Here is a 24,302-nt window from a genome sequence, read left to right on the forward strand (position 1 = left end):
CCCGTGGCTGGAAGTCATTTCCTTGGCCACAGGGGTTGAAGAAGGAGACCTCTGCTGCCTGCTAAGTCAAGGAGGAAGTAAGAGAGAGCATGTGTGCAAGTGTGTGGGAAAATGAGAGAGAGCATGTGTGCAAGTGTGTGGGAGAGTCAGAGCATGCGTGAATGTGTGTGGGAAAGTGAGAGAGAGCATGTGTGCAAGTGTGTGGGAAAGTGAGAGAGAGCATGTGTGAGGGAAAGTGAGAGAGAGCATGTGTGCTTCTGTGTGGGAGTGAGAGAGCATGTGTGCTTATGTGTGGGACAGTGAGAGAGAGCATACGTGTATGTGTATAGGGGAGTGAGAGAGAGCATGTGTGTGCATGAGAGGGAGCATGATTGTGCACAACTACCCCAGTATTAGCAACTTTGCCAGCGGGGCTGCGCTGCTTTTCCACTTACTAAGGCCATGCCAACCATGCTGTCACCGGAGTAGCGCTGCTTTTTCTTTTGCTGAGGACCCACCAGCCGCACTGCTCTCCTTGGCACATGGCAGTGCTATGGCGCCTTTTGGTAGCGATGCCTATGGCCATGGCCTTATTGGCCATAGGCATGCTACAGCTCTGGTCAGACCAATGGTGCATCAAGCCTTAACCTGTTTAGCTTTAATGGGGCCGATGAAATAAAATCCATGCAAAAACTGGAGTTAAATTTTAGCATGGATTTTACTTAATATGCGTGTTAAAAACTGGGACCCCTGCAAGATGCAGTAAGCTAATGGAATGCAAATCAAACAGGAGTTTAAAAAGCTCCCTAAACTAAAAATGCATGCTAAAATGTGAGTTAAACTGAAAAATCTGTACTAATGCAGAAAAGTTCTTTAAAAGAGAAGTAAAGTATGTGCTTGACAGAGTGTGACCAAAATGACCTTGCATGCGAGACTGGCACTGGGCCTCCTGCCTTTGGTACAATCTCACATGCCAAGATCATTTGAGCAAGGCATATCAAGTGAAATCAAAAGGTAAGCTCTCCAGGGAGGGCACCTACAGCCCAACAGTATGCACTTAGTGCTGTGCAGCTCAAATGGCTGTAGTTACCTGTTCCAGAGAGCTTACCCTTTGATTTCAATTGGCAAAATGGCCTTTCATGCAAGATTGGCATTGGGTATCCCGACTTGGGCACAGTCTTGCATGAAAAAGTCCATTTTGGTCGCACTCCTTCCAACTTCAAGGGCTTGTCGGCATACTCCTGGTTTAATGCCCTTCAGTGGATTTTCAAGTTAACTCCTTAGCCTGAAGTGGAGCAAAAATGAACTCACATTTCTGGTGGCCAAAGTTCTTCTATTGCTGTGCCCATGTGATTGTGTCTTTCTACTGGACTGGGTGCAGCAATAGACAACGCTGGCCACCAGAAATGTGAGCTTACTCCACCTCTGCCCAAAGAAGGAGTAAGCTACAGTATGCACTTTTGGGGCTTGGGATCCCACCTTGGCATCCTGTTCAGCTTTCTCTGTCTCCCTGCTACAGGCTAGCTTTCCAGTTGCTGTGGACCTCCTGCGGTTCTTTTGAAGCACATAGGAGCCAAGGTGTATTTCTCAGTGGGGGTTATGGGTGTCGGTGTCATGACTCCCCCTCCCAAGACCTTCCTCCCTCTGTCCCTTCAAATCTCAAAGGCCTGAATGGGGCAGAAGTGTGGGGGGGGGGAGGGCAGCTCCTCCCTCTCATTAACTCCTAATACAAAAGGGAGTCACCTTAAAAACAGAGACTTGTCTGGCTCGGCTTGGATCCCAGGCACAGGGAGAGACAGAACCTGCACCTTCTTACATTTTAAGTGGACTGTTTTTGTTACTGTGAGACCTTCCCTGCTGATTTCTCTGGGGAAGATGCATGCCCTCGCTGGTGAGTATTTTGTAATACTTTGAAGCTGTAGGGATTCTGTGACTAAGGAGAGAGAGAAGCAGGCAGCAGTGTCCTGAGGTAACTCCTGTAGTGTTACAGCAGAGGGGAGGAAAGGAGCAGAACCCAGGAGGTTACAGGGACACCGGGAGGTCGGGGGAAGAGTCCTCTAGTGTTATAGTGTGGGGGGTAAAAGGGGAACAGACAGGGAGGAACTAATCTAGTGTTACAGCAGAGGGGAAGAAGGGAGCAGAACCCAGGCGGTTACCAGGGTTAAGGGAACTTCTGTAGTATTGCACTGTAGGGGAGAGGGAAGAAGGGAGAAGAGCCCAGGAGGTTACAGAGACACTGAGGAGCATCTGTAGTGTTACAGTAAAGAGAGAGTGCAGGAGGCTACAGGGACATGCGATATAGTTGCTTATCAGGGCAAACCAAATCTATCCTATACATATTAATTGTAAATATCCTGAAAAACAGAGGGGCCAGGTGATCCCCGGAGGACTGGTTTGGGAATCGCAGGGTTAGAAACAGAAACTGCTGACCTAGGATAGGCTGTACTGCTGTAGCCTAATTACTTTTAGGTAAGTAGGACCATAGATGCAAAGGGGCAAAATGTCCTGGCTGAGTCTGTTCCTGCTGCCCTGGATCCAGCTGTCTTATGAAACGTAGCAATGATCTGCAGGCAGCGGAACAAGCTGAGCCAGTCCTGGTTTTCTGCCTATTGCTTGCATGGATTTACAGTTCTGATTTTCTTAGGAAATCAACAGTAGAATCAGAACCACAAATTAATGGAGATTGTTTGATCTCCTGGGACAAACTGGCAAGTCTGCATGTAATCTCAATTTCTAAAGAAACAGGAAGGACAGGTGCAGCCTCTCCTGCTGGCAGGGAGCTATAGATAAATCTCAGAAAGGGTGCTCATGCCTGTAAGTACATCCTCTACAAACTGTAAAGAAAAGCCGATACTCCCAAAATATAAAATCCATCCAGATCATGACATCTCAGTTTATCAGCAGAATCGTCCTTGGAGGAATTTTGAAAAATAATTGTCTATATTATGATTTGGGGTTTTTTTTTGTTTTCTTTACAATCCTCGAACCTGGAACCAGGTGAGGAAGCTGAGGACAGAAAGAACTTTTCTGCTTTTTGGACAAAGATCTTTTTTTTTTGTTTCTGAGCGAGGATTAGAAACTTGTTAGCGACAGGCAGCAGAGGGTGCTGGTAAGATGTTCAGGCAGGGGTCTGCGCTTCAGTGCTCGATTCTCCTTCCTGAGTGTGAGACGCTGTAATGTGAGGGGGCAGTGACTGCCTCCATGAGGAAGGCTAAATCCTTCACATCAGAAGGGCTGGGAGTGGCAGAGTTGCCACTTCCATTAATAAACTTCACTGTACTGAGATTAGACGTGAAAAAAACCAACCCTTATGGTGTTGCCTGGTGAGAGGTAGGGGGCAGGTGGTCGAGGGATTAGGAGAGGAGAGGACGGAGGCAATGCTTCCAGCTCCTGAGACTGGGAATCGGCCCACCCCCAATATATTCTGCAGGAGAGCAAGCAGCAGACTGTGCTGGTATAGGTGCAGCTCTCCAAAATCCGAAGCAAAAAGGAATCCGACCACATTAAAAAGACCAGGGCTTCTCGCTCTGTCGTTGGTTAAAAAAATGGGACGTGCGACAGCTTTTGTAAAGGGAAAATGGATGAGTTTATTTAAAAACCCATCCCATTCCAATGCAGCTCTTTGACTTCAAACTGATTTGCTTCAACTTTAAAAGCTCCCGCTCTTTCATCTTTCCTTAGCTCCTCTCTGTTCCATGTTTTGAGACTAAGCTCTTTCTGCACTGCAGTTCGTGGCTGCATTCTGGCATGGTTTAACATATTTGAATGGGACCTAAGAAATGCCATCAAGGCAAGCATCCTGTTTCTGACAGTGGCCAAATCACAATCCAGGTCACAAGTAGCCAGCAGAATCCCAAAGGTTAGACCCAAATCCTAATGCTCAGAACCAGGGATAAGCAGTGGCTTCCCTAAGTCTATGGTTAATAATGGTTTATGGACTCTTCCTCCAGGAACTTATCCAAACCCTTTTAAAACCCATCACCTCTGGCAAAAAAAAATTCCAGAATTTGTGTGCTGAGTGAAAAGTATACTTTCTTCAGTTTGTTTTAAATGTGCAACCTATTAGCATCATGGAGTGTCCCCTAGCCCTAGTACTATTGAAAAGGGTAAATATCAGTTCCCTGTTTACTTCTTCCACCCCGGTTATATCCCCTCTCAACAGTCTCTTCTCCAGGCTGAAGAACCCTAACCTGTATATCTTCCCAAATAGGGGAGTCATTTCATCCCTTTATCATTTTGGTTGCTTTTCTTTGTACCTTTTTATGTCTGCTATATATTTTTGGAAATGGGGCAACCAGAACTGCACACAGTACTCGAGGTGCATTGCATCATGAATGGATGTTATGATATCCTCTGTTTTATTTTTGATTCTTTTCCCAATACCTAACATTCTGTTAGTGTTTTTAACCACCACAGCACCCTGGGCTGAGGATTTCAAAGTATTGTCCACAATGATTCCAAAATCCTTTTCCTAGATGCTGATGCCTAATATGGAACCTGGCATTGTGTAAATATAGTTTGGATTATTATTTCCTATATGCATCACTTTGCACTTATCCACATTTAAATTTAATCTACCATTTAGACTCTAAATCCGCCAGTCCTGCAAGGTCATCTTCCAATTCCTCACAATCAGTTTATGATCTAAAAACATAGAATAATTTTGTGTCATCTGCAAATTTGATCATTTCACTAATCACTCCTTTTTCAGATCATTTATAAATATATTAGAAAGCACCGATCCCAGAACTGATTTCTGGGTCACTCCACTATTTATCTTTCTTTCTCCACTGAGAAATGTCTGCTTCCTATCTTTTAGCCAGTTATCAATCCACAATAGGATATTGCCTCTTATTCTATGAATTTCTAATTTCCTAAGGAGTCTCATGAGGGATTTTGTCAAACACCTTCTGAAAATCCAGATATACTCTTATCCATATGTTTGTTAACTCCTTCAAAGATTTATAAGGCAAGATTTCCCTTTGCTAAATCCATTCTGGCTCTGCCCTATTAATTTGTGTTCTACATGGTCAGCAATTTTGTCCTCCAGAATATCTTCTACCATTTTGCCCAGCACCAACATCAGGCTCATCGGTCTGTAGTTTCCAGGATCACTCCTGGAAATGTTTTCAAAATGGGTGTTACACTGGACCACTCATCAATCCTCAGGTACCATAGCCGATTTGAATGAGAAGTTAGCGATTATCAGTAATAAATTTGCAATTTAATTTTTTAATTTTTTTTCATAACTCTGGAATGTATGCCATCTGGTCCCAGTTATTTGTTACTCTTTAGTTTGTTGATCAGCTCTATTACATCTGTTTAGTTTGTTGATCTGCTCTATTACACAGTGAAACAGGGTTCACTGTGATTTGCTTCAGGTCCTCTGAATCATCACCCTCAAATAATGTTTCCAACACCCTTCTGAGTAAAGACTGAAGCAAAGAATTAATTTAGTTCTTCCCTGAGCACCCTTTTTACCCGTCTGTCATCTAGTGGTCCAACCGAGTCCCTCACAGACTTATTTCAAATTGCTTGTCTGGTCTGCCTTGTTAATACTTTACATCTAACCTTTTCCTATTTTCTTCATTTGGATTGTCCTTCCAGTTTTTGAAAGATATTCTTTTGGCTTTGATAGCCTCTTTCACCTCATGATTTAATCATGCTGGCAGTTGTTTGGTCTTCTTTCTACCTTTTTAATGCATGGAATGCATTCAATCTAGGTTTTAAGATGGTGTTTTTAAACATTCTCCACACCGCGTACACATTTTTAACCTTTACAACTGCCCCTTGTAGTTTTTTTTTCTAATTTCTGCATTTTATAATAGTTTCACTTTTTTAAATTAAATGCTACTAAGTAGTTTTCCTTAATGTCCTCCCTTCAGTGATTTTGTTAAATTTGATTATGTTATGATCACTATTGCCAAGTGGTCCCAACACTGTTACCTCTCACATCAGATCCTGCAACTTGTTTGTCCCAGGACTTGCTGCTCCATGAAGCAGTCAGTTATGGCATCTAAATATTTTACCTCCTCGGATATTCCAATGAGACATTTACCCAATCTCTCATATTGTGTTGCCTCACTTTTTACCTTCCTAATTTCCGATAGCATTCCTTTATCTCTCTCTTCATCCTGGCCTCGTCCCCCTTGCTATACTCTTCCCTATTATACAAGGAACTTCTATTCATAGAGGTTTCACTTGCATTTTATTTCCTGTAGGACTTTTATCCTGCTTGACTCTGTGCCATCCATAACATATAGTGCCACTCTTCCACCAATTTGACATGGCCAATCATTTCGATATATTTTGTACCCTGCCATCACAGTGTCCCATTGGTTATCCTCTTTCCACCAAGTCTGTGAGTTGCATCTTACTGTACATTTAAATCTTCCTTCAGTGCCAAACAGTGCAACTCTCCAATCATATTTTTTAAACTTCTGGCAATTGCATACAAGCTCTTTATTTAAATGTGCCTGGGCTACCTCCACCTCTATCACAACCGTCTATTGGGATATGCCAGTATCCTTTTGAAGATACCCCACTCTGAACCATATGCTCCTGAGTGACTGCTTTGCCCATGATCTAATTTAAAAGCTGCTCTATCTTATTTTTAAATGTCTTTGTCTTGGTATGACTATTTTTCAATAAAATATAAATTTGCAAGACAAATAGACTTAGCCTCGAATCTCATGATGTGCTGGAGACAAGATACATAGAATAAAGGAGGTTTGGAAGGAAGGCCAGGGGGCTATCACACTTTCAGAATTGGCAGTCTGCATGTTGAGTCTGCCTAGGCCTGTGTTTATCTGACCAAAATGTTGTTGGTTGCCTAAAAAAATGGGTTACTCTACATAGTAAAATAGTAAATAAGGGCAGACAAAATCCAGTTGGCACCTCTAATTGAGATGATTTTTCTCTGGTTTTCTATGTAGATCATATAAATTCCCATACTAATGCCAGCTCTCCCCCGAGTCTTTAACCAGACCTCTCATGTCTGTTCTACCCCCTCCCCCGGTTCCAACCCCTTCCCCACTTCCATAGATGAAATCCCTGGTTTCTAGTGGTCCCTGTCCAGGTCACCCCTTACACAGAAAACATCCCTGGGGCCCAATAATGAAAATGCATTCAGCGCTCAATAGCTGGTTAAGTAGGACTTATCCTGCCATCTAGCATTCTGCTGCAAATCAGAAGCCACTAGATAGCCGGATAAGTCACTTATCCAGCTATCTTTTAGCTGGTCAATTTGTGGGTGGGCAGTGAGCGGATCAGGGCAGCACTGCTTATCTGGTTAACTTAACTGGATAAGTAGCGATATTCGCTCTTATCTGGTTACGTTAATCGGATAAGTTAGACCATCCATAGAGTTGATCTAACAGCTGGATTTAACTTATCTGGATAAGCAGCAAGATATAAGCGGATATTCAGCAGCATAAACGATAACCGTGCCGCTGAATATCCCTTGTAACTTAGCTGGATAAGTCATATCCGGCTAAGTTACTTAACCGGTCTGCGCTCAATATCAGGCTCCTAGTGTCTAATGGGCTCCCCTGGATCCCTCAGCCATACCTTTTTGAAGAAATCCTTGACTAGCGGGATCCGGAATACCCTCTAGCTCCGGGCTGGTCGACACCAACATTCATAAGGAGCGTCAGTGGATGGCAAGAACCTGGTAGATCCCATAAAATATATCTATTTCACATTCCTCACTCTCAGGGATACCGATAGCTTTTCCTAGACTACCTGGGCTAACAATGTGTTATGGACCTTTCCTCCAGGAACTTGTCCAAGCCCCTTTTAAAACTCACTGTGCAAGTTGCCCTGACCACATCTGGCAACAGATTCCACAGCTTGATTGTGTGCAGAATGAATAAGTGCTTTCTATGATTTGTATTAAATCTTCTGGTTGCTAATTTCATAGAGTGTCCCCTTGTTTTAGTATTATTTGAAAGGGTAAATAACTGACAGTTATTTAACAGTTATTAACTGTTCTTTATTTACTCGTTCCACTCCACTCATGATTTTATAAACTTCTCTCAGCTGTCTTTTTTCCAAGCAGAAGAGTCCCAGCCCATGTAGCTTCTTATCATAGGGGCGATGTTCCATCCCCTATATCATTTCTGTCACCCTCCTCTGCACATTCTTCTAGTTTTGTTGTGTCTTTTTTTGAGATGGAGCAACCAGAACTGCACACAGTAGTCAAGATGGTTTGATACAGAGACAATATATATAATATTCTCCATTTTATTATCTGTTCCATCTGGGATCATTCCTAATATTCAGTTTGCTTTTTTGACTGCTGCCGTACACTGAGCTAAGGATTTAAATGTATTGCTTACAAGGAACTCCTTTTCCTGGGTGGTGACTCTTACTAAGCAACTCAATGTTATGTATCTGTAACTGGGATTACTTTTTCCTATGTGCATTGCTTTGCACTTTTCCACATTTAATTTCATCTGCCATTCAGATGCCCAGTCTCCTAATCTTGCAAAGTTCTTCTGCAATTGCTCACAATCCACTGCTATTTTGACAACTTTGAACAACTTTGTGTCATCTGCAAATTTGATCACCTCACTCATCATTTCGAATTCCAGATAATTTATGAAAAAGTTAAAAAGCAAGGGTCCCAGTATAAATCCACTAATGAGATTTCTCCATTCAGAAAACTGACCATTTAGTCCCACCCTCTAATAAGAACATAAGATATACCATACTGGGTTAGACCAAGGGTCCATCAAGCCCAGCATCCTGTTTCCAACAGTGGCCAATCCAAGTCACAAGTACCTGGTAAACAAGTACTTAAACATTAAATAGATCCTACTATTCCTTATTGATTATAGCAGTTTATGGACTTCTCCTCTAGGAACGTATCCAAACCTTTTTTAAACCTAGTTACACTAACTGCCGTAACCACATCCTCTGGCAATGAATTCCAGAGCTTAATTATGCATTGAGTGAAAAAGAATTTTCTCTGATTTGTTTTAAATGAGCTACTTGCTAACGTCATAGAGTGCCCCCTAGTCCTATTATATGAGATAATAAATAACCAATTTACATTAACCTGTTCAAATCCTTTCATCATTTTGTAGACCTCTATTATATCCCCCCTCAGTCGTCTCTTCTCCAAGCTGCACAGCCCTAACCTCTTTAGCCTTTCCTCATAGGGGATCCATTACATGCCCCTTATCATTTTGGTCGCCCTTCTCTGTACTTTCTTCAGTGCAACTATGTTTTTTCTGAGATACAGCCACTGGAATTGCACACAGTATTCAAGGTGTGGTCTCACCATGGAGCGATACAGAGGCTTATGACATCCACTGATTTATTTGCCATTCCCTTCCTAATAAGTCCTAACATTTTGTCTGCTTTTTTGACCGCCTTTTATCCAGGTACCAGTTCACAATAGGACACTGCCTTCTATCCCATGAGCTTTTAATTTCCTGAGGAATCTAATGGGAGACTTTGTGAAATGCTTTCGGAAAATCCAAATACACTCTATCCACTGGCTCACCTTTGTCTGCATATTCGTTTACACTCCCAAAAAAATCGAATAGATTTGTATGGTGTAAGGTGATACGTCCCTTTCCTAAAATCCTGCTGACTCTTCCCCATTAAGACTCTATTAAGACCCTATGTTGACTCTTCCTCCATCATTATTACCAGTAAATTCATTTTTTTATTTGCTTTTTAAAAATATAAATCATACAATCATATGAAATAGGAAAACAAGGTGCAATAATATAATTATACATAGCCTAAACGTATAGAATACACTTAATCCTCTATAACAGAGGGAATCCAGAAAATGAGAGCATAGTTATAGCACTAAACAAACTTGCTGAAAACTGATATTAGTGTAAATAACATAATATAAACAGCCTATCCCTAACTCACAGCTGGAGACAGGGTTTATGTAGAGTTCTTTGCCTTATTAGAATCCAAGAAACTTCTTAATTGAATAGGGCCAAAAAACATATTTAACCTCTCCTGATCTAATTATGCACTTACAAGGATACCAAAGAAACATATTTGTGCCTAAAGACCTAGCTTCCTGGAAATGAAGCTGTTTTAAATGACAGGCAAAAGATTATTAGTAGCAGGTCTGCAACTTCATATTTGTGTTCTTTCAGAACTCTTGGGTGAATACCATCTAGGCCTGGTGATTTGTTACTCTTGAGTCAATTTGATATAGTACATCTATCACAGAGATTTGCTTTGGGTGCACAGAATCATTACCATCAGTAAGGACCAAGGCAAAAAATGCATTCATTTTTTTCTGCTATTTCCTTATCCTCCATGAGTACTCTTTCTTACTTTTCAGCCATCTAATGGCTCAGCTGACTCCTTCCCAGGCTTTTTGCTTCAAATGTACTTGAATACGCTTTTATTATTTTTATTTGTTTTGCCTCTCTGGCAAAGCTTCTTCTCAAATGCTTTCTTGGCCTCTCTTACTAGCCAGTGCTTTTACCTATTTTCTTCATTTGGGTCTGCTTGCACTGCCTCTTTCCCCTCACCTATTAGTTTATTTCTTTCTGTCATAGTCAATATATGTTACTGCAATAGTTTTGCTTAATGCTCTCCCTTCCAGTTATGTGAAGTTTGATTGCATTATGATCACTCTTACTAAACAGTTTCACCCCTTGTACCAGGTCCTGTGTTCCACTAAGGTCTAGATCTAGCCTCCCCTTTTGTCCTGTTCTAAGACCAGCTGCTCTATGAAATAGTAATTTACAGAATCTAGAGAAGTAATAAGGGGAAGCATCCTAATTCTGCTGTGCATCTGTTATCAGGGGTACTGCTGTAGTCAGAGTGTCTGCAGAACTGGAGGTGTAGGATTTCTGTGAGGGTTCTGTCTCATTCTTTATAGTTTAGAATTAATGAGAGACCCAGACCTCATTCCAATGATTAGTTGAACAATGCTATTGAATGTTGTAATGGTAATTTTATTAGGGGGTTGCATTTGTCCAGAAGTTTCTTTAATGTATATAGAGCTTTTAGAGCTTTTACTTGTAGTATATTTATAGAAATTTAAAAATTCCCAGATGTAAAAGGTGAAGAGGACAAAACGAGTAATTTGTTTATTTGATTTATATTCCATTTTTTACACTTCAAAGCGGATTACATTCAGGTACTGGAGTAAACAAATCCAAAAGGGCATGGGATAAACACTGCAGATCCCTAAAGGCCAGAGGTTGGAAAAGAAGAAAAGGTGCACATGGGTAACCTACCCAGAGCAGCAGTTACTACCCTTAACAGAAGGCATAAGGATTACTACCCTCAACCAATTAACTTGATGCTTTTGAAACAACTGCAACATCACGCTCTGCACTGACGATGTAGGGGGGGGGAGGGTGGAAGGGGAATTGGATTCAGATGATAGCCAATGGTGAGCCCTGACTTTTATGGTCCAGGGTACTGATACACAGACAATAAGGAAAAAAACGCAGGAGTGTTTCTAAGGCTAATTACAAAAGCAAAGCACATTCAAGCAGCACTGTCTGAATTATCAAGAAGGCAGCTCACCCTGTAAAAATATTGCTTGGTTTTAATTGTAAATATTGCTATCCTTAACATAAGGCTTGGGGGTATCCTGCATGGAGCGGCAGTTACTCCCTTAACAAAAGGCTTGGGGGTATCCTGCATGGAGCGGCAGTTACTCCCTTAACAGAGACATGGGGGTAACCTGCACGGAGCGGCAGTTACTCCCGTAACAAAAGGCTTGGGGGTATCCTGCATGGAGTGGCAGTTTAAGCTTACTGGGCAGACTGGATGGACCATTTGGACTTTTTCTGCTGTCATTACTATGTTACTTCTGATTGAAATGTGCCTCATGGAATGTTATGTCCTAAATATGATTTTTAAATTGAAGCTCATTTTCCAAATTCTTCAGCACTCTTGCAGTTTTTGCAAGTCTCCTCACCTTCACACTCTCTCTCCCTCTCGCGCCCTCTGTTTTTGTGTTGGTAGATTTGAAGACCCCATATGATGTTGCTTCATCCTCCAGTGTAGAGCCAGCCTATCTCCAAAGCACTGTCACTGTCACCCTGGAGGATCTGCCCCTTTGGACAAAGTTCCACCACATAGGAACAGAAATGATCATCACCAAATCTGGCAGGTGAGGGAGGAAACCATGTCTGCTGCTGGGTGTTGGGTGACACAGTGCATAATAGTGTCAGAGGTAGAATTAGCCACTGGGACTTCCTGAATTCTAGCCAGAACCGGACTGAGATGTCGGTGGCCAGGGCAGGCACCCCCCCTAGTCGAGGTTTCAGCACTCTAGTGGTTAGTGCCCTGGGTGAATGCTTTGTTGGCCAGCCCCTGATCCCAACCCCTTATTAGTTATGAATTCTTAGACAGAGAGAGATAGACAGAGGGACTGCCATTGTCTGCCCCTCCCCCATACAGACATTAATTGGTAAACCCTCCTTATGTATTTTGTATAATTCAGGCGGATGTTTCCACAGTGCAAAATCAAGATCTCTGGTCTCCTTCCGTATGCCCAGTATATCCTACTGCTGGACTTCACGTTGATAGACAACTTCAGGTACAAGGTAAGCATAGAAACATAGAAGTGATGGCGGAAAAGGATCTAATGGCCCATCCAGTCTGCCCAGATGGTTTCCCATACGTTTCCCATATGTTTCCCATACGTATCAGTTACTCAGACCGCCAAGGTCAGGGCTCGTGTTGGTTACTGTTTGAGTCCAGTTTCCTCCCCCCCCCCCCCCCCCCCCCCCCCCTGCCGTTGAAGCAGAGAGTAATGTTGGAGTTACATCAGAAGTGTAGTATCAGGCTTTTTGGTTAAGGGTAGTAACTGCCGCATCAAGCAAGTTACCCCCATGCTTATTTGTTTTCCCAGACTGTACACTTCAGTGTCCTTGTTGGTTGGTGTCTGAATCCAATTCCTCTTTTCCCCCTGCTGCAGTCTGTAGTGCAAGGAGGCAGCTTTTCCTGCATCACTCCCTTCCCTCCCCACCTCTCAGGAAGCAAACGGTAGCCCCATCACCTGACCATGGAGCTCCATTACTACAGGAAGTGAGAGTATCTCCTGCCTCCCCCATCACCTGACCATGTAACTCCCTTACTACAGGAAGTGAGAGTATCTCCTGCCTCCCCCGTCACCTGACCATGTAACTCCCTTACTACAGGAAGTGAGAGTATCTCCTGCCTCCCCCATCACCTGACCATGTAACTCCATTACTACAGGAAGTGAGAGTATCTCCTGCCTCCCCCATCACCTGACCATGTAACTCCCTTACTACAGGAAGTGAGAGTATCTCCTGCCTCCCCCATCACCTGACCATGTAACTCCATTACTACAGGAAGTGAGAGTATCTCCTGCCTCCCCCGTCACCTGACCATGTAACTCCATTACTACAGGAAGTGAGAGCATCTCCTGTCTCCCCCGTCACCTGACCATGTAACTCCATTACTACAGGAAGTGAGAGTATCTCCTGCCTCCCCCGTCACCTGACCATGTAACTCCATTACTACAGGAAGTGAGAGTATCTCCTGCCTCCCCCGTCACCTGACCATGTAACTCCCTTACTACAGGAAGTGAGAGTATCTCCTGCCTCCCCCATCACCTGACCATGTAACTCCATTACTACAGGAAGTGAGAGTATCTCCTGCCTCCCCCATCACCTGACCATGTAACTCCATTACTACAGGAAGTGAGAGCATCTCCTGTCTCCCCCATCACCTGACCATGTAACTCCATTACTACAGGAAGTGAGAGTATCTCCTGCCTCCCCCATCACCTGACCATGTAACTCCATGTAACTCCATTACTACAGGAAGTGAGAGTATCTCCTGCCTCCCCCATCACCTGACCATGTAACTCCATTACTACAGGAAGTGAGAGTATCTCCTGCTTCCCCCAGCCCTGGTAGCATGCAATGCCCCCATCACTGCAGGATGAGGTGAGAGTAACCCCCCCCCCCCAGCCCTCCCTCTGGGGCAGCATTTGGTGCCCCCATCACTGCAGGATGAGGGTGAGAGTAACCCCCCCCTCCCAGCCCTCCCTCTGGGGGAGCATTTGGTGCCCCCATCACTGCAGGATGAGGGTGAGAGTAACCCCCCCTCCCAGCCCTCCCTCTGGGGGAGTATTTAGTGCCCCCAGCACTGCAGGAAGTGTGGTGCCCCCTTCCCAACCCCTTCATGTGAGTATGCAATGTTCCCATTATTGCAGGGGTCCTTTCCCCACCCTGGGAAGAGTTGCCAGAAACTGGAGGCCACCAATCATCATTGGGGTAAGCAGTAATGGGCTTCCGGGTTTCTGTGCCAGAGAGCGAGCATTTCCCATCTGTAAGGGAGACTGATGATGGGGGGGGGGGGGAGGCGAAGGGATTGCAGGAGCCCTCATCTCTGACTGCTGGGGACACACAGTGATCTGCATCTCTTTCCCTCCCTGCTCCAGTGGAATAAGAACCAGTGGGAAGTGGCTGGGAAAGCAGAGCCGCAGCCTCCCTGCCGTACCTACATCCACCCGGACTCCCCGGCCCCTGGCAGTCACTGGATGAAGGAACCTGTCTCATTCCAGAAACTCAAACTCACTAACAACACCTTGGACCAGCATGGCCATGTAAGGGGGGGGGGGGGGGGAGCATGAGAGGAGGAAGAGCAACAGCATGGGCATTAGAGGTGGAGGGAAGGGGTGGGAGAGGGACCAGCAGGGGCATGAAAGGAGGAGTGGGGAGTGGGGATTGGGAGCAGGTGGGCATGTAAGGGAGGGGGTGGGAGGGACAGTAATTCTCTGTTGGAGGGGCGGGTATTGAATGTAAAAGTACCTGGGGGAAGGGGGAAGGGGGAAGGAGAGTCGTGCCATGGTTTTGCATGCTTGTGTGCTGCTCGCTTTGAAATTGTTGCTTTACATTTGCTGGTGAACACAGGTGAGATGAGTTTACTGGGTCTCAGTCTGGTGCCAGAGGAGATTTGTTCAGTTTACAGTACCAGCACAGAATAAGGGCAAGAAGGTGAGGAGCAGTCTAAAAGGAGAGGCCACCTCCCCCTCCTTCTACTCGGTATTTCTGTAGCACTCCAAGGTGTACTCAGAGCTGTACAGACCCACACGGGAGACAATCTAGACACGACAAATAAAAGGCTTTAAGGAATATATGTATTATTATAGCAAGCGTGGCTACAATAAAAAAGGCATTGATTGGAAAGGACCAAGGTAAGACGGGTGGAGGGGATTATGAGTATGGCCAGAGCTGGAATACGATGCACTATCTCAGGAAGCTGTTCCAGGCATTGGGTTCAACACGACGGGAAGCTGGAGGAGAAGGGCAAGGACAGCAGGCACACAATAATTAGTTCAGCACCCAACCAACGGATCCGAGACCTTGTGGATAATACATTTAAATACTATGATCAGTGTGTTGTGCTGATCAGAAAAGCAAATAGAAGGCTAGGAATGATCTGAACAGGAAGGGAGGATAAAACAGAACGTATCATATTGCCATCGAGCCATGGTGTGACTGCATTTTGAGTATTGTGAGCAGTTCTGGTCATCGCATCTAAAAAAAAAAAAAAGACACAGCGAAACTAGAAAAGGTGCAGAGGAGGGCGACAGAAATGATAAAGGGGATGGAACATCTCCCCAATGATGAGAGGCTACCTGGGCTGGGACTCTTCAGCCTGGGAAAGAGACAGCTGAGAGGGGACAGGTTGGAGTTTAGAAAATCATAAGTAGGAGGAACAGGTAAATAAAGGACGGTTATTTACCCTTTCAAATAATACTAAAACCAGGGGACACTCCATGAAAGTAACAACCAGCAGATTCAAAACAGATCATAAAAAGTATTTTGTCACTCAGTGCACTATCAAGCTGTGGAATCTGTCGCCAGAGGATGGGATCAAGGTGATTAGCGTAGCGGGGTTTAAAGGAGTAAAAGTCCATAATACATTCTTAGCCAGGTATTTTAAGGTCAGCATTTGATATCCCAGGAAGTAACAAGCAATGGATCTGCCAGGTACTTGTAATCGGCTTTGGCCACTTCAGAGACAGGATGCTGGGCTCGATGGACCTTGGTCTAACTTAGCTTGGCCTTTTTTATGTAACATTAGTTTGCCCAATGAAAAGATGGTTTATGTTTTATTGTTTTTATGAGTTTTAGATCTGTGAGGAATACAAACTATGCCGCCCCAGGTGATTTTTTTCTATTAAATTGGGGAGGTGGGTTATGAATATGCTAAATAAATAAATAGATAGATAGAAGCAGTGAGGAGCTTTTGTAGGTGAGTAGGAGAAGCTTGAAACATATGTGGGAATAGATGGAGAGCCAATGTAGTGATTTAAGGGAAGGGGTGATGTGCCCGTAACGGCTCCAGAGAAGATAAGTAAAGAACCAGGATTTTGGAGAGACTATAGTGCAGAGAGATGTTTCACTGGGGGATCTGCGAGTGCTGTGGTCAGCTAGAGAATATGGTGATGCTGATCGTCACCTCTCCATCATCCCCAGATCATCCTGCACTCCATGCATCGCTACAAACCACGCTTCCATGTGGTACAGGCTGAAGATCTATTCAGTGTGCGCTGGAGCATTTTCCAGATGTTTAGCTTCCCTGAGACAGCCTTCACATCTGTCACTGCCTACCAGAATGAGCAGGTGAGATTCCCCTTCCCTTTCTCCCCTCAGGTTTCCTGGGCGGGGGAAATGTGGGCAGTTCCAGGCACCTCAGCTGGCAGGGTGGGGGCAGTATTACCATGAGGGAGAGCCATAAGAAAGCCAAAGAGAGCTGGAAGCAGACTTCTGATCTCCTCTCAACCAAACCATCAGGCTGATGTAATCATCGAGGCACAAAGAAAAATGTGCACGGCTGATTTTTTTTTTTTTTTAAACACCCGATGCAGTAAGCTAATGAAATGCAAATGCACTGGCAGGCCGATGCAATATGGTGCACTCAGCCGAGCGCTCAGCTTTACACACGTTTGGACGTACATCCAAAAACCCTTATGCAAAAAAAGGAATTAGCGTGTCCAAAATGCACATCCAAACCAGTGCATAGCTAATAGCGCTCATCACATGTAAATTCGTGTTGATGAGGTTATTAGCTATTACTCACCTAAACAAAAAAAGAAAAAAATGCGCGCCCGACGCACACATTTCTACTTTCAAAAATTAATGCCTGCCCCAGAGCAGGTGTTAATTCTTGAGTAGCCCTAAAGTTAATCATGGCGATATAAAGTCGGAGGAACCAAAAAAGGAGTAAGTGGAAAAAAAAAAAATTTGCTGCGGACAGGTTAGGAAAATGGACACTCACAAAACTGAGCGTCCGTTTTCCTAACCCGCACTGACAACCAACTCTCCTGGGGAGCCCGATGCCGAGGAAGCGCTAGGGACACCCACTTTTCCCCTCGTATCTCCTTTTAACCACGGCAGCCTATTTAAATATTAAATCGGGCGCCGGGGAGAGTGGATTGGCACGCGTTAGGAGAGCAGGCACTCGATCATGAGTGCGCGTTTTATGCTCACCAATATTGCATTGGCCTGTGGGAGTTTAAAAAAGCTCGCTTAGAGTGAAATGTGCTTTGGGAACAGGTTCAGCACAGATTTTAACTCTGGAAAGGGGGAAGACATCCCTGACAGGCCATAAGTGATAGCTAGATAAATACTGATAAGTAGCAGCGAACTGCGCCGGGTAGCCGGATAAGTCAGTACTTATCTAGGTAAGTGATGGCAGCTACTACTTAGCCAGATAAGTACGGACTTTTAAAAAAGTATTTTTTCCCCTTTTTTTGAGGTTTTAAGTGCCAGCGCAGTGGCGCTGGAAACTTACTCCCGCTCTGACCTGAAGTTGAGGTTCCAGTGCTAAGAAAGCTGCACTGGCCAAAGGGGAGCAGTGCTTAGTGCCCTGGTGTGCATGGGATTTCCATGCGAAGGCACTAAGCAGAACCGTGCATTTTCTACAGGCAAAACTCCTTGCTGCATTGGCAGTAAGCTTTATGCACAGAAATTGCACATTGAAGTACAGGCAGAAAGGTGCGTTCGGCTCAACATACCTTTAACGTAGTGAGGGCCTGAAAACAAATGGCAGCTGATGCAAAGCCCTTCAGGATCAGTTCCCCTTCAAGAGCCTTCCTGACAGAGCAGCTCCCGTGCCCTGGGGACAGCAGACAATGTGTTCATCCCTCCCTTCCCTCACCCCTGGGAGGCCCTGACTTCTCAGGCACAAGCAGATAAGAATCCCAAAGACGCAAGGTCTCTGTCCCGAAGAGCTATGGGTGATAAATTGTTTGTTTCTTACTTATTTTAAAGATCACAAAACTCAAAATCGACAACAATCCCTTTGCCAAAGGATTCCGAGAACATGGAAGGAACAGCCGCAGGTAGGTGAGGGGCAGGAGGGGGGGGGGGGGTTGGAGGAGGGAGGAGAGGGGGCGAGGGGGCGAGGGAGCATGACTTGTAAACATACTTTCATCATTTTAGAGAAATATAGAAGCGGATCCCTTTCTATTGGATAAATTTAATACATTTCCTGCCCAGCTTTAGGGGAGCTAATACTCTCTTCTCCAGGTTAGATGAGCAAAATATGACATTAGAAGACTCAAGTACCTCTGTTTTCCAAAGTGATTAACTCAAAACAATTTTTTGTTATTCAAATGACCTCATAGTGGTGCAACATTTGCACAGTCATTTAGCCTTTGTGTGCTGTTTTGTGCGGGATAGCATGTAGCATTCTCTACTACCACACTTTGTATAATCATTGGTCATTCAAATGTTTTTCTTTGCCATTCGTGTCAATGCACCATTTTGTGTGAATAAAATCAATTATTGAAGTTATTGCATATCTTTTAAAGTACTTCAAAATCCTTCTTCTATATGATATTCTTCTATATATCACTGCAATATTGCATTGTGAAATTTCAGCTACTTAGCTTTATCGTGAAGAAACAGTTTGACTCAGTGCCCTGAGGTATTTTTGACAAGCTGCCCGACACGGTGCGTGTTTCGGTTAAACACCTTCCTCATGGGGCCATCTATGAAAAATAAATAATTGTGTAAATTCATCTATAATATTATTTATTTATTTAAATACTTTTCTATACCGAAGATCATGTACAAGTACATATCGGTTCGGTTTACAGTGAACCAACAGTTGGAAATTACATCAAACAATAAGAACATAATTTAACTAAACCTATATATATATATAATATACAGAAATATTTACCCTTCTGCACCAAAAACTGTACTAACGGTAGCATCAGTTCAGCGTTGTTTATCCCCGTCCTCCGGTAATATGTTTCTTCAACTGGAGAGGGAGCCCCTAAGCGCCATATTACCGGAGGACGGGGATAAACAACGCTGAACTGATGCTACCGTTAGTACATTCACGTTTATCTTCACGATAAAGCTAAGTAGCTGAAATTTCACAATGCAATATTGCAATGATATATAGAAGAATATCATATAGAAGAAGGATTTTGAAGTACGTTAAAAGATATGCAATAACTTCAATAATTGATTTTATTCACACAAAATGGTGCATTGACACGAATGGCAAAGAAAAATATTTGAATGACCAATGATTATACAAAGTGTGGTAGTAGAGAATGCTACATGCTATCCCGCACAAAACAGCATACAAAGGCTAAATGACTGTGCAAATGTTGCACCACTATGAGGCCATTTAAATAACAAAAAATTGTTTTGAGTTAATCACTTTGGAAAATAGAGGTACTTGAGTCTTCTGTTATCACCTACTATTGTTATGACAAATACCTCGTCTGAAAAATAGTGAGAAGTTTGGATATCAAAATTTGACATTGCCAGGAAATATACATAAAAGGCATTCAAGGAAAAGGGGAAGGGTGATCAGGAGGTGACAAGCAGAATCATTTTATGCTTCATAATATGATAAGAAACCTCGGTCTTTGCCAGTCAGTTCCAAAGTGACTGATCATTTTAACTTCAGAAGTCTTGTTTTAAATGTTCCTTTCATTATCCTGATCATAAGGTCATTGATCTGTTTCAGTAAAGTGCTCCCCCACGGAGGTATCGCCTTGGTCTTCCCTGTAGTGTTTGATCTTATGTCTGTGAATTGACTCTGACCTCTCTTACCAACACGGGCATGCGTCTTCATGTTTTCAGCATTGAATCATATACTGCGTTAGAAGGCTCCCCTTGTGCTGAATGTTTTTCCTATGCGGAGGTCCTGTGTTGGCAGGGCTTGCAGGGGTAGGTGCCATTCCCTTCTGAGTTGCTTTTTACTGATTTTTTTGCATGAGATTACCTGATTACCTGAAGTAGCAGAGGGGCAGGGGATAGATCTTTCGATGTAGTGGCAGTAGATCTTTTATGATTTTTTGTAGTTTTTCCAGCTCTGGAACTCGCTCTGTGGTTTGCCTTTCTTTGTATTGCAGTAGATTTGTCCTGGATGTTTTATTTTATTTATTGAATTTTTGCAATATACATGAGAAAACAGAAGGAAGCCATGTGCATACAGATAAAAATGTACAATAAGAAAAAAGAAGAAAGAAAAAAAAATAACTATATGCATCAATGCAGCGTAACAGAAGAAAAAGTAAACATTGACAAAAAAAAAAAAAAAGTATGACACTAGTTCCAAGGCCCTTAATTCAAATGTTACTATACCCCTTTTTATAAACTCTCTCCCTATATTTTATTAAGAGCCTTATCAGCAATAAAAGTCTCCAAATGCAACGGATCTGTCCTGGATATTTTACATGAACACACTATCTTCCTGGAGATGATTTTGGAATCAGTAAGTATTTTGAGGTGTTCATCGCTGTCTTTTGGACATGGGACTTGGCTGTGTATAATGGACGTTTTTGTATGTGAAAGATGGATGCTGAAAGTGTGAAAGTAACTGCATCTGTCAGTCATTTCCTGCATACAGATGTTTGTAGATAGCCATTGTTGATCCAATAAGGGAACTCTTTCTTTGGAGCAGTCCATTTTGAAGCTGATTTAAGAACAGAGTGCGTTACAGTAGTTGTGTGCCTTTGAGAGTCTCTTTATTTTTTTTTCTCTGTCCAAACCATAAAACCATCAATGTAGCAGTAATATTTGAAAGGTCTGTTCTGATGTTTCTTTAATAATATCTCTTCCCGTTCTGCCATAAAAAGGTTGGCATACTGTGATGCCACATTGGTGTCCATGATCTGTAGACAGAGGTGTACTAAGTGGGGGAGGGGGGGGGGGTCCGCCCTGGGTGGCAACAGGGGGAGGGGTGCCATTGCCACCGGCAGGAAGGTCCTGCGCAGAACAGTGATGTGGCGGGGGAAACCCTGCCAGCAAAAGCAAAGACCTGCAGTGGCAGAGGCCAGCGGCGCTGCCAGTACGGCAGCAAAGAACAGGTCCAGTGTTGCCACCGGGACTCTGGGAGCCGGCAGCAGAAGAATAGACCCAGTGTTGCTGCCGGTGCTCCCAGAGCCGGCGGCAGAAGAAGAGGCCTACGATGCCGCCGGTGGCCGAAGAAGGGAGAGACTGGCCCTATGAGAGAAAGTGCCAGTGTATGAGGGGGAGTGTGTGTGTATAAGAGGATGCCTCTGTGTGTATGAGACGGTGAGTGTATAGAAGAGTGAATGTGAGTGTGCCTGTGTGTGGAGGTGAGGGTGGGGGGTGAGAGAGAAGCATGTGTGTGTGGGCGTGGGTGAGACAGGAATCATGTGTGAGAGATGGAGGAAATGTGTGTATCTGTCTCACATACACTCAAGCTCCCTTTGTCTCTCATGTGGCTGTGGGAGAGACAGAGGGAGCATATTTTGTTTGTGTCGTACCCTCAGTTCACGACAATCTCAGGGTGACAGGTATGGAGAGTGGGGGATTTTTTAAAATCCTTAGTTTTAATTACTAGGTAATTGATGTCTGTTTTGAAATATTTTACCGATGTTTAGAACATTTTAAAAAATTTGTACAGGAGTTTTTAATTATTGAATATTATTCTATTCATCAGCTGTTTTGAAATGTATATTTTTAGTATGGTTTTACTATTCTGATTGATTTATATTTCTTGATTGTATTGTTTTGAGGAATAGTGATTTTCTTCATTGTTGCATTGCATACAGAATCTGGCCTGTGAGTGCCCAGGGTGGATGTCTTTAGAAATGTGTTACATTCAGTTATGATATTTGCATGGGGAATGTTGCCATATAGCAACTATATTCATTGTCATTAGGAGAGTTTTAGATGGTAGCTGTGGTGATTTGTAGAAAGCTTGTTTGTTGTGCACCAAGGGTTTGAGAATCAACTCTAGAAGTGCAGATAATTCATCTATGAATGTGCCAATATAATTGGTCTGTCAGAGTTCCCAGCTTTGTGGATTTTGTAACAGGGGCCAACAGAAAGAGTGGCTGCTATTAGGTTTTTCAGGTGAGCCTGTACTTGCTTTGGAAACGTGTTAAGAACACTTTTCACTTCTTTAGTGGATTCTTGTGTAGGTACCTCTATCTGTTTCCTGGGGTATATATTATTTGAGAGCTGTCACTGTCCCTCTTCTATAAACTTTATGTGCTGGTTTGATGCTCTATTAGTACTGGCTTTCAGGCAATGACTTAATCTGAATTCAAAAGCAAGCTTCTAACAGAAACATAAAAGAATGGCACCTACCCTTACAATATACCATGCTGCAAACTCTGCCAACACAGATCACAGGACCCCAGAATCACCCACATGGGAAAAGCATTCAGCATAAGGGGAGCCTTCTAACGTAGTATATGATTCAATGCTGAAAACGTGAAGGCCAGAGTCAATTCACAGACACAAGATCAAACTCTACAAGGAAGACCAAGGCAACACCTTCATAGGGGAGCACTTTACTGAAACAGATCAATGTCCTTATGATCAGGATAATCAAAACAAAATTTGAAAAAAATCCAGGAATGCAGGACTTTTGAAGTTAAAATGATCAGATACTTTGGAACTGACATGAAAGGACACAATCAAACCTAAATTTATTTTATGATGAAGCCTAAAATGATACTGCTTCTCACCTTCTGATCACCCGTCAAACCCGCTTTCCCTGTACGTACCCAGATCTGTCCAGACTCCGATGGAGACAGAGAAAGTTTTACTGACACTGGCATATAACCCAGTGTGCCACCTGCAGTCTCTCAGTATTTCTGTCTCCAGCAAATGGTGGATGTGCAAAACGTGCTGTCTGGACTTAGTTAAAAAAAAAAACCCAGAAAAGAACGAAAAAGAGTTGGTGACTCCTCCCAGGAGGTTAGCAGGCTCTGGTGGGGCCATTCTTCCTGGTCTTGAGGTGGATGAACAGGGGGTTAGGGACCCTTAGTTACTCGGTTCTTAGTTGCCAGGGGTTGAAAACTGGTGTATCCAACTCCCTCTGCCCCAGGAGGATCAAAGGAGCTGTTGCCAATCTTCAGAACAGGGAAGTGTGCCTCTTGGATTTTCTTTTTCCTTGTAAAAAAAAAAAGAGAGGCTTTCTGGAGAGTGAGAGGCCTCTTGTCGGAAGCGTGCAGCTCGCACGAGTGATGCTCAGCGTTAGAAAGCTGTGCTCCGTGCTCCTTTCCTCTGGCGTTGGCTTATTTAATTATTTATTTATCTATTTATTTATATTTTGCTTTTCGGCACTTCAAAGCAGATTACATCCAGGTACTATAGGTATTTCCCATGGGCGGCCGATTTTGAAGCATGCCGAGTGGTTCAAATCATGCTGGCTGTGGAGATTCGTGCACGTGACTTGTGCGAAATGGCTGCTGCTCCTGCTGCCTTCCGGAGGAAGGGCAGTTTGGGCTTGCCCGTTGGGGGGTGCTGAGCGGCAGCACAAGTCAGGAAGACTTGTGCAGGCACCACGGGAAGCCCCGGACCCGTTTCCTGTCAGCATGGGAATGGCGGCCATCTTGGACACATTCATGGGACAGCAGGCTACTGAGATTGAAGCTGCAGACGGGTCATCCGCTTCTTCAGTCGCAGAAGAGAGCAGGGAGCAGAGGGAGTTGATGCCTTGGTTCTTCCTTGGCCAAGGGACGTTCTGCTATATGTGTTTCTGCCATGGCTGCTAGTGGGCAAGATATAGCGGTGCATGGAGGTCCACCCAGGAGATGTAATTCTGATGGTGCCGGAGTGGCCTCGACGACCTTGGTTTGCTGATCTGGTCAATCTAGCGATAGATGGCCTGTTACGGCTCTCTCATCTGCCGAACCTCCTGCGTCAAGGTCCCATATGTTTGGAACAGGTGGCTCGCGGCTTGGCTTTTGAGAGGAAGCTCTTAAGGGACAAAGGTTACTCGGAGGATATTATTTCTACTCTTTTGCAAGCTAGGAAGTTCTTCACTTCCTTAGCCTATGTGAGGGTCTGGAAAGTGTTTAAGGATTGGTGCACAGAGCGAGGTGT

At 43.8% G+C, this 24,302-nt stretch overlaps 1 protein-coding gene across 1 annotated transcript in view; it reads left to right on the plus strand.

The window, feature by feature from the left end:
- Positions 1 to 895: 895 nt before the first annotated feature.
- The window catches only part of LOC115100547 (T-box-containing protein TBX6L-like), a 28,891-nt gene continuing 5,484 nt past the window's right edge, over positions 896 to 24,302 (plus strand). The window contains exons 1-6 of the mRNA XM_029619065.1: positions 896 to 993; positions 11,870 to 12,094; positions 12,428 to 12,530; positions 14,399 to 14,563; positions 16,443 to 16,589; positions 18,240 to 18,310. Coding sequence (XP_029474925.1) covers positions 896 to 993; positions 11,870 to 12,094; positions 12,428 to 12,530; positions 14,399 to 14,563; positions 16,443 to 16,589; positions 18,240 to 18,310 — 809 coding nt within the window. The remainder of the gene's footprint in view (positions 994 to 11,869; positions 12,095 to 12,427; positions 12,531 to 14,398; positions 14,564 to 16,442; positions 16,590 to 18,239; positions 18,311 to 24,302) is intronic.

This window comes from Rhinatrema bivittatum, chromosome 11, assembly GCF_901001135.1.
Source record: "Rhinatrema bivittatum chromosome 11, aRhiBiv1.1, whole genome shotgun sequence".
In the NCBI taxonomy this organism is placed as follows: domain Eukaryota; kingdom Metazoa; phylum Chordata; class Amphibia; order Gymnophiona; family Rhinatrematidae; genus Rhinatrema; species Rhinatrema bivittatum.